General features: G+C 40.6%; 1 protein-coding gene across 1 annotated transcript; it reads right to left on the bottom strand.

The window, feature by feature from the left end:
* Positions 1 to 622: 622 nt before the first annotated feature.
* sox32 (SRY-box transcription factor 32) lies at positions 623 to 2,173 on the bottom strand. The gene is made up of 2 exons (XM_053860596.1): positions 1,879 to 2,173; positions 623 to 1,239 (listed from the first exon to the last, which is right to left on the bottom strand). Exons 1-2 carry the CDS (start codon positions 2,171 to 2,173, stop codon positions 623 to 625), a joined length of 912 nt encoding a protein of 303 aa, XP_053716571.1.
* Between the last annotated feature and the right edge of the window lie 8,657 nt (positions 2,174 to 10,830).

Genomic DNA, 10,830 nt, shown 5'->3' with positions numbered 1-10,830 from the left:
TTGAATTCTAAAGAATGATTTTTATAAACAACATATCTTCCGTGCCTGTTTTTCTTCCCCCATAGCAGGTAAGCAGGTAGTAGTTGGATTGAAATGAACATTACGACTAGAAAGAATCTTATTTAACAATATTCCTTGTCCCTCAAACTAAATAAATAAATAACAGTGGGAAAAATGTCTTACAATTAAATACTTCTATATCATGTTTTACCCATTGATTCAGTTACCAAACTATTAAAGAAATCCTCCAAAGTTCTTAATTTATAATGAGAATCTGAAATATAAATATGAATAAACAGCACGTTCCAAGTCCATAACATCATGCCATAAATGTTTTTTTTCTGATTCTGTTTACTAGTATTATAGAAACAAAATTCAAGTGAATATATAACAGTTTTGGCTTGACAGTAGAAGAGTTTAACTGCCCAGCCTACTGTTTAAGTGTTGCATCCCTCACAACAACGACACCAGCTCTACTAAAGAACCATACATTAGGGGATGATTAGATATTTATTTAGGAATCTTAAGGTTTCACAAGGTTAAATTCACTTTTAAAAAAACTACAGACATCAAGACATAAAACACTGCAGGCCATGTGACCCTCAATAAATAGGTGGATTGTTCATGACAGCGAGCGTTCTTCTCTGTGGCTGCTCTGCTGGAGGTAGCTGCTGGGATCCACCGACTCAGGCACTGAAGGACCCAGGTACTGTTCAAACTCACTGCGGTCCAGGTCGTATAGCATGTCCAGCTGAACCTGGTCCAGATAGAACTCCAGGGGAGGTCCGGTGGCGCTGAGGAGCCCACCACACCCCCGGCTCTCGCCCATGTCTATGTGCGCCCCTGCAGGGGCTGGGAAACCATGCTGGGGGTGCTGGGTGGTTAAATACGAGTGCGGGTCTGCGTGGTAGGCGGGGGGGACCGGGTACATCGCGGCTCTGTCCGAGAACCCTCCCGGGCATGTGTTGGTGTAGCCGGGGTGGAGGGCAGAGAAGTGAGGCGGGGCGTTGGCAAAGCCGTGCTGATGGTTCTGGAGCAGGTAGGTGAGGTTGTAGCCGGAGTTGCAGAAGGTGGACGACGCCTCTGGACTCTGGAGTCGACCGCTCTTCTTCAGCTGCTTCCTCCTGCGGGGCCGGTACTTGTAGTTGGGGTAGTCGATGGTGTGCTGGACCCTCAGTCGCTCGGCCTCCTGCATGTACGGACGCTTCTCAGCCAGAGACATGGACTTCCAGGTCTTTCCTGCAGGAGAACGGCGGTTAGTCGTCGGCGTATAAAAGTGCTCCAGCAACTGCTGCTTATATGCTAATGTTCATTGCTACAATTACCTCTTTGTGCTAAGACTTCAAACACATATTCTTTCAAGCTCACTACTGCAGTACCCCGACTGCTACTTCTGATCCTATAGCTACTTCTGTCGTAACTCATATATTTTACCACCATTAATACTGCTTCTATCAGAAGGATGCTGCCTCAGATAGTAACAACACAACTATGTAGCTAGTAATGCCACAGCAGATACACATGTGACATAGCAATGTCTACATTCAAACCAGTGAATGAAGTTATGGCAACTAGTACTGTTAACAGTAATTCAACTGGTCGTACTTGCACTGCATGATCAACTACAACACTGAAATAACAAACCAGTTTTGCTTCTAAAACTGGAACTGCTCATGCAAATGCTAAAAGCTGAATCTAAAGTTAAAAATGAAAATGCTACATAACATAACAACCACTATAAACATATTTATATACTTCAATAATACAGGAAGAAGAGGGTAGTGATAAATAAGTTGATTTTCAGAAAGTAAAAATTGAATTGAGGAAGAAACTGAAGTGAAATGAATGAAATATGGATAAAGGCTATTGAGGTCTCACCCAGTATTTTGCTGAGGTCGGTGTTCTCCAGGTCCGGGTTGAGCTGAGCCAGTCTCCTGCGCTCCTCCTTGGTCCAGATGATGAAGGCGTTCAGAGGTCTCCTGACTCTCTGCTGGCTGTTGGAGGAGGAGGAGGAGGAGGAAGACTTGGCCTCCGGGCTGGTGCAGCTGGAGTCTGAGTTGAAAGACTGCGGGCTGGCGGGCTCGGAGGTCGGGGACCTCACGGAGGTCAGGTCGTCACTGTCGAGCATGGCGCTGAGCTGCAGGGCAGCGGCGGGCTCGTGGCTGTGGAACATGCTGGTTGGTCGGTGGCTGCTGTGGCGGCCTCTGTCACCCTGCCCGGGATATATGCGGCGCATCCACCAATGAGCGGCCGGGAGGAGTGGATTTTAAGGTGTGAATTTCAGGTGTTTTCTCGTGTCGGTGATAGATGATCTGACGCCCCAGTCAACGACCCCACGAAACTTCAGCTCGCGACTGTCTAACGGTCTTAATTCATTCAGAACAAGATCATTCACACCGTCATCGGCTCAGTGACTCATGGCAGCGGGATGAAAGCCAAACGACGACGCGTCTCAAATACTGTGAGAATAAGATTCACGCGTTTCGCCAAGTCTAAACGATCATTTCATATGACACATTTAATACCCCTCAGTCATATTATTTTATACTGGTTTTAATGACAGAAAACCCCAAAATATTAATATGAAATAAGCGCCAGCGAAATGACGGCAAATGTTCGATCCAAAATGGTTAGTGGATGAGAAAAATACGCCTGTTTTAGGAATATCATTAAAGTCGAACGGCACAAGTTTGTCCCGGTTAATTCAAGTTATTGACAATATTTTTATGTATAAAAGAAAGAACTGGATATTCCATCAAGTGAGCATGATTTCATGGAATCATTCGTATTACTGGCAAAAATCAATGGTCCTAAAGTTGAACTACAACCAATCTTTATCAATTTATAAAATAGTTTTCATGACTGAAAACACGATTTATAGCTTTATAACCAACAATGGGTTGTTTGCCCTTCATATTTGAATTAAACGGAATTGGAAACTCGCACATGAATGAAAAAAAACAACGAATAATATGTTATATTCGTCAATTCTTGGCCAGATTTTGAGGACAAGGAACACAAATAAATAACGAAATATTGTCCCATTTTACTCACGAAATAAATAAAACAATAATGATATTAATAAATTAATAAAAATTCCGAATTGCACACGAGTTTTATTAATGGACCTTTATTTGTTTTTTTTTCCTGCCCTTTTATGTTTTATTTGGAAAAATCAAACTCATTTTCCCAGATCAAATAAATTCATTCATTCATTTTCATTTTCAACATAAATTGTTCAAAATGTTTTTTTTATAAATAAAGGCTAGACTTTTGAGGTACAATAAACACATAAATGTGTAGTATAACACGTATAGTTAAATCTTTCTCTAACATCATCCCACTCAAATTACTTTTTCAAAACGCTCTAAACCTTTAAGAATGACTTCATTTTTCGCTTGATATCGTTCTAATGAAGTGCTTCAAGCGCGTTTATAATAGGGTTATTTCACAGGTCAGGTCAGGATGAGCCCCCCCCCTCCATCATCACTGAGTGACAGTTACACATCTGCGGAATCTGGTCAATAGGTCGCAGGTTTTGGGGTGAACATCAAAGTTTTGAGGCGACAGCGCTGGTTGATAATTACATTGAGGCTCTTATCGGGGGCCGCTCTGTCTCTATCTGGGGACATTCGACACGAGTGGAACAAACATGATCAAGGCGAGTTTATTGCGCGATTACAAATATTGACTCGGCACGGCGCAGCCCCCGTGACGTCACAGAAGGACGAAATTAGACAGGAGTGTATTGAGCTCTGTCAAAACTGCAGCACAGACACAGAAACCAGCTGTGGCTAAATGTCCCGTGTCCTTATTAGAAAGTGAGTTTTGGAATCCACATTGACAGCTGGATGTTGACTGAGCAAATAAGCAGGGAAACAAAGTGTTATGATGATTGTGGAGCTGCATTCACCTTGGCTTTACACTCATCCTTCGCTCTCCATCAAACCCCTGGTCCGGGGCCACATCCAGCCCGGAAAAGTCTTTTATGTGGCCCACGAACGCTTGAAAAAGCTCAAAATTAAATGTATAAATACTAATTTAAAACCAGCCATTATCAGGCCCGCTGGAGACTAGTACTTTGTTCTTTGAGTCGGTTCGTAACAAGCTGAGATACTCAATTCACCTGGAGACTTTCAAAACTTGACACAGATGGAAGGGAGTTTGAGGAGTTTCTGTGAGGGAAGAAAGACGGTCTCCGGCTACATGTGCTGCTGATAAGTTTTACTGTGACGTTAAACTTTGAAAAATTGGAGAGTCAGATGCTCGCTGGTATTTATCCATGTTATAACTCTGGCCTCTGATGTGATGGAGCTCCAATGGAGCTGGATCGGTCCATGAAGTTCTGCTGTTGTGGCTGATGAACAACTGTCATTGAAGAGATCACAGGACTTTTCATCTGTTGATATCACAACTCCAAAAAAAATTATAAAGCTCTCTAATTTACAAATTTCTTTAGTTGTGAAACACATTATCTATAAAATAAGAATAAAAGTAAAATTATTATTATTATTATTGTTGTTGTTGTTGTTGTTGTTGTTGTTGTGTACTGTTTAATATAATATAATATAATATAATATAATATAATATAATATAATATAATATAATATAATATAATATAATATGAGTCAAAGCATTATCAAGGTTTTTTATTTTATTTTATTTTTAATTATTCATTTAATATGTAGATTGTTTTATGCAAATACACACCCACACACAAAAGGGAAACTCCTCCTCGGGAGCAGGTGATACTTGACCTATTGAAGGTCAGAATAAACTTCACTAAACGTCACTCTACATCACAACGACGTCATTACAGGTGTTTTCTCTGCTCTCGATCGCTTCTTTTCAGCCCTGATGACCAATGTCCATCACACAAAGGCTTCCATTAAACCTTCAATACACTAAACTGCACCTGCGCGCAGACCCACTTGTTGTTTACCGTGTTTACCTGTAAACTCGGACGGTAATACACACGCCGCGTTGAAACAGAAGCGCTGGTAGAGTGTTGGGCCCGATGACTTGGACTTTGTTCTGGACTGAAATGAGCTTGTTATTGACTTTTTTCCCCTGAGGATTCCATAAGTGATTGATCGTTAAAGGCGCTGATAACGTTCCTGAGCACGAGATAAAGCGCGCGTCGATGGGAGGCTGAGTGTTTTATTTCACTGGGACTGGACAACCTGCTCCATGGAGGCGCTGGTGGAGGGGCGGGGGGGCGCGCGCGCGCTTGTGTTTCACAGCTTGTCAGAATCTGCAGCTGAATCCACATCCAGCAGTTAAAGGAGCCACACGCGCGGATCCGCGTGAAAACCTTAATGGATTTAATCAATTACCCTGAAGCTCCCAGCGTGAATACAATAACGTTAGTTTCGACTGACTGTGAGGCGAAGCGCCTTCTCATCGGTAAATCAATCACTCACTCACTCACGCCACCGGTCGATTCATCAGGGGCTGCGAGTGTGGAGCGCAGAAGCCACCACCATGTCAAACTACTGCAAGATAATATGCCCAAGTCAAAGAAAGAGCTGAGCCAGGTGGCCATTATTTATTTGAAACGGAAGCTGAGGAATGCGCTCCAGTCACAAGAAAAACATTGAAGCACTGCATTAAAAATAAATAAAAATAAATACACAGTAAAACAGATCTGCAGTTTCCATGTCATGCTGATATCGTGGCATATTTATTTTTCAAACTAGGTGAGATAAAGAAATACATATGTTTGCCCTATGAAGATCAAAGGAGGACTGAAGTGAGGAGCGGTAAACCTATAATACACACCTGGGCAAAGTGCGGCACGCAGGCTCTCCGCGGCCCTTTGCCTGTATTTTTACGGCCCTCATGAGGTCAGATGAACACTGATTTTTCTAGCTTTTTTTTGTCCTATTTTTTTTGTTTTTGCTACTTTTTTTGTCCATAACTAATTCAACAGCAAATGATATATTTTGAAGATTTATTTTGATTTATATTAAAAATTAAATGCATATTAAATGAAATATTTTTTATCGATTTTGATGTATATTTACACTTCTTAACACCCTGACTTATGTTTAATCTTTTTAAGTCCATTTAAAACTTGTTAGTTCAGTAGAAGCTTTTCATTGTCATCGCTGTCTTTCTATTGGCATGATGGCACCTCACAACTGTCACTGTTTATAATGTGGCCATCTAGGAAAGTTAAATGCTATAATGGGAACATTGAATATGTAACATAAAATATATGGAGGAAACGGGGGGAAAACAAATACCGGTAAATAAAACCATAACAATTTACAAAATCAGAAGGGCATTACAGAAGCAAGAAAAAGTGATGTTTGATTTAATATTATTTCATTTTATGTATATGTATCTCAAATTCCTCAATATATAATCAGTCAATATGTGGTGGAAATTACCAGTTGGATGAATCCTGGTGAAAGGGTGCACGTGACTCTTGTTACATTAATTTATTTCATTCTTTTTAATGTATTTGTTTGAAAACTGAGCAGGTACATCTAATATATCACAAGGACAACTCACATAGAATTTTCCTGAAATAACAAAACAAATTTAAAATACATTTTAATAAAAAAAAAAAAAAAAAACAGAAAGAAATGAAAGTAAATTGGAATATAAACCCAAATGAATGAATAAATAAATAGAAATAATAGTACTGAGATTCAGTATTCATTAATGGTCCAAAAAGCATTCATTTATTAATTTCCTAACATTAGACCAGTTATTATTATGATAACTATTATTAGCAGTAGTAATTGTAGTAGATTCTATTAGATTTGTTTAATAACTAAATTCAGCATCATGCATTATGACAGTGCTCATATATACATATACAGATGCATATTTTCCACAGACTCTTTAGTGGTTTTGTCAGAACTTGACATGAATTATGAGAAAAAATAAATAATTCTGAGACTGTTATGCATCTACAGACATGAGTGATGACAGCTGTGTAAAATGTGAACAACACTGCAGACAGATTTCTATTCACTAACAAGCGGAGTGTGCTGAAGGAAGCATAACTGCTAAAATCCTAATCAGTCCAGTATCATCTCCTTGTCTCATCAGCGGGCCCCAGATGAATGGGCCACTATGCTCTGTGAAAGGGGGATTGTTCTCCCTGTCTGATCACAATGTGCCATTGTGGTGGACACGACTCATATATGGGACGCTCCTCTGCTGCTGTGGCAGTGACGGTCAGAGCCTCGCAGGTGGAGCTGCTGGACTCTCTGCCGGCTCCTGGCTGTGGATTAAACGGAGCGGGGATGTTTGCAGGACTCTTTCCTCTCGACTTGGATCGGAGTTTCCCGAGGACCTGAGGTTGGAGAAGCAGCAGGTCGTGTCTGGACGGCAGATAATGAAGCTCTGTATTCTGGTCAGTGACTTTCCCTACAGTGTCTCATCCATAGAGAGCATCTTTGTGGCCCAGGTGTGAGATACCAAACTGGGGATTGTATGGACTCAGCAGGCCAGCACAACTGTCAGGACTCCATTCTATGCACTGGTCTGTGGCCCCCCCACAGCCCAGCTCCCCCCTCCTCTAATCACATGACTCAAGAGTCCAGAGGCCCGAGTGCCAGTCTCCACACTCCCAGTGTAAACAGAACCCTGCCCAGGGCTACGACGGCCCGAGCTGAGAGGATTACATGCCCCCTGGTGTCGACCGGCTTAATGTAGCCTCATTAGTGGAACACAATGAAGCTGAGCGCTGATAAGACTCAGCCAGACTTCAAACACACGCTCATGTGAGGTGCTCCTCAATAGACAAATACGCCGGGCTCCACTTCTGCCGGGCAACTTTGGAATCACAGCCATGTTGGCCACAATATTTGGGTTGGTTTTCACTGAACTAATGGGCTCTCAACGGGAAACAAATCAAAGATCCAACAGACACTGTCATGTAAAAGTTACAAAGTAATAATAATGGTAAATAATGGAAAAAATATCTCTCAGAATGCATCTGCTATCCAGCGATCTTCCCACGCATGAGTAGGAGTAGTATAACAGGAACAAAATGAAAGGCATAAAACAACAATTCAGCTATGAATGTTTCCATAATCTTTAGTGAAATGTAATTGTGAAAGCAGATATAATATTATATATAATAGAGAAAAAAAAGTCTAAATTCTCATGAAAATAAATGTTGAATATTTGAAGATTATTTACTAAATTATTACTTTTTTTTTTTACTCTTTATGAAATGGAGTGGAATAAACTGGAAAACAAATCTAAAAAAAAAACTGAATTCTCATAAAAATAAATCTTTTTTTTTTTTGAATTATTTACTAAATCTATACTTTTTTTTACTCTTAATGTAATCGAGTGAAGTAAACTGGAAAATGAATGTAAAAAAAAACACCCCAAAAAATCTAAAATACATGTTGAATTTTTGAAGATTATTTACTAAATTAATATTAGTTTACTCTTAATGAAATGGAGTGAAGTAAACTGCTAAATACATGTTAAAAAACGAAAAAAAATCTAAATTCTCATAACAATTAATGTTGAATTTTAGAAGATTATTCACTAAATCTATACTTTTTTACTGTTAATGTAGTCGAGTGAAGTAAACTGGAAAATGAATGTAAAAAAAAACAAAACAAAAAATCTAAATTCTCATAAAAATGTTGAATTTTTGAAGATTATTTATTAAATTAATATTTTTTTACTCTTAATGAAGTGGAGTGATGTAAACTGCTAAATACATGTTAAAAAACGAAAAAAATCTCATAAGATTATTTACTAAATTGATACTTTTTTTACTGTTAAAGAAGAGGCCAAAAACACGCGTCTTTTTCTAGCATTCATTTCCACGCGGGATTCATGTGAGGAGGCCCATAACCAGCGTGAATGAAGACTGAAGGGTTCATTGTTTCCCAAATGAAACTTTATTACATCAAATCAGACACGTGTAATTACCAGTGATTGCTTCAGAGACCGGCTAATGAGGCTCTGACCTTCGACTCTTTGCAAATGAAGAACTGTATTCTGCGGGTGATAAGGCCCTTATCTCCTTTTATATTGTAAAGATTTGGATGTTATTGGCGCTTATCTTCCTAATCCTGTGTGTGTGTGTGTGTGTGTGGGCGGCGCGCTGGTCCTCACGTCCCTGCAGACAGAGCCGCCGCAGCTTCAATTACAGCTCATTATGGGATGGAGCTGGGCCCACAGCTGTGAGACGTCACTGCTTCTGTGTCTGTCCCACACGCCTCGCTCCAAAACCACGCTGATCCAGCCGCATCCGGCCTTAATTGAAGAGTGTGAACTGGTTAGACACAGACATTAGATTATTTGGAGCAGAAACAGACAAAATGATTGTAATTCATTCAGGAGGAAAAATGAATCCCTGATTGGCTTTTCATGGACCTGATGTCTTGGCCTGATACAGCAGGGTCTGCTGCTTTGAAGATAAGCGCCGCGCTCGGCCCGTAAACAATGACTGTGCTCTTTCTTTCCTGTGGCGTGATTTATTTTGAGTATTATGTTGTAAGGATTTGGGCTGGTTTTCCTGGCGCTGCTCTCTGTGTGTGTGTGTGCTTTATTGGATACTTGAGGCGCAGGAAAACCCTCATGGAAGCTGCGCTGGAGTCATCAAAGCCTAACCTCTGGCTCATGCAGTGACAGGTTATAAATATGAAAAGGTGCAGTCAGGATTCTTTTACAGCGTTATGCTCTGCAGACATCAAACACATTAACTGATCCAGTCTTCTATCTGCCGCAGCACACGGTGGTGTTGGTGCAGTGAGAAGAGGCGGTCGCCTCCATGAGTGTCCTCTGTGGGTCAGTACAGGAGGCCTGAGGCTCAGTTCTTAGCTCGTCCCCAGAACATTACAGTTCACTTCGGCTCATAACTGAAGGCAGCGCGGCAACATTTCTTGGTCAGTCCTAAGATGAGTTTGGTGACATATGGTCACAGGAACAGCTTCTTCTCCTCCGCTGTCACGCTGTTGAATCTTGATCAGCCTTTGTTGTTTGTGGGTTATTTTATTTTATTTTATATATTTCTATTTATTTTATTGACAGCGCTTTATTCTGACACACTTTCCTAGTTGGTGGGGTCCCCACTCACCATGGCAATAAAGTTGATTCTGATTACTTCTTGTGTCGTTCGGTTCACTTCATTCCTTCTCAACAAGATCTCAAGATCTATCTATCTATCTATCTATCTATCTATCTATCTATCTATCTATCTATCTATCTATCTATCTATCTATCTATCTATCTATCTATCTATCTATCTATCTGTCTATCTATCTATCTATCTATCTATCTGTCTGTCTGTCTGTCTGTCCACCTTGACTCAGACTCCAGTAAGGTGGTCAGGACTACAACACTACTCCAGACAAGCTACAGCAAAATGCTGCACCTTGGGGCTAAAAAACTCCAAACTTATTCATCATACAAATAAATACATAAGTAAAACAGAGTGAACAGTGATGAAACCAAAGCAAAGTTAAGTTCAAAGAAGTAAAAATAGATTGTTGTGAAGGCACCTGAATAATGTATGATTGCAGGACATTCCAGGGATGTGGGGGTCTCTTCTTCTGTTAGGACTTAGGACCAGCGGACGGTTTCGCAGCAGCGGTCGAGAGTTGTGGTGAAGAAAGAGCTGAGCCAAAAGACACAGCTCTCCATTTACCAGCTCTCTCAAGCTTTGTCAGTCACAAGAAGAACAAGATACTAATGGCTGTAATGGGTTTTCATTGCGTACATCTGGACTAGAGACATGAAGCTCGGTCATCTGGGAGAGACTCGTCCACATCAGGAGGATGCAAAGTTCACTGCAGTGAGAGAAACGTCTCAACATGTTCCTGTGCTGGATGGAGATGGAAA

The sequence above is a fragment of the Synchiropus splendidus genome, chromosome 3 (genome assembly GCF_027744825.2).
Source record: "Synchiropus splendidus isolate RoL2022-P1 chromosome 3, RoL_Sspl_1.0, whole genome shotgun sequence".
Lineage (NCBI taxonomy): Eukaryota > Metazoa > Chordata > Actinopteri > Syngnathiformes > Callionymidae > Synchiropus > Synchiropus splendidus.
Note: the sequence above shows the minus strand (reverse complement) of the source record. Positions and strands in the feature narration are given on the sequence as shown.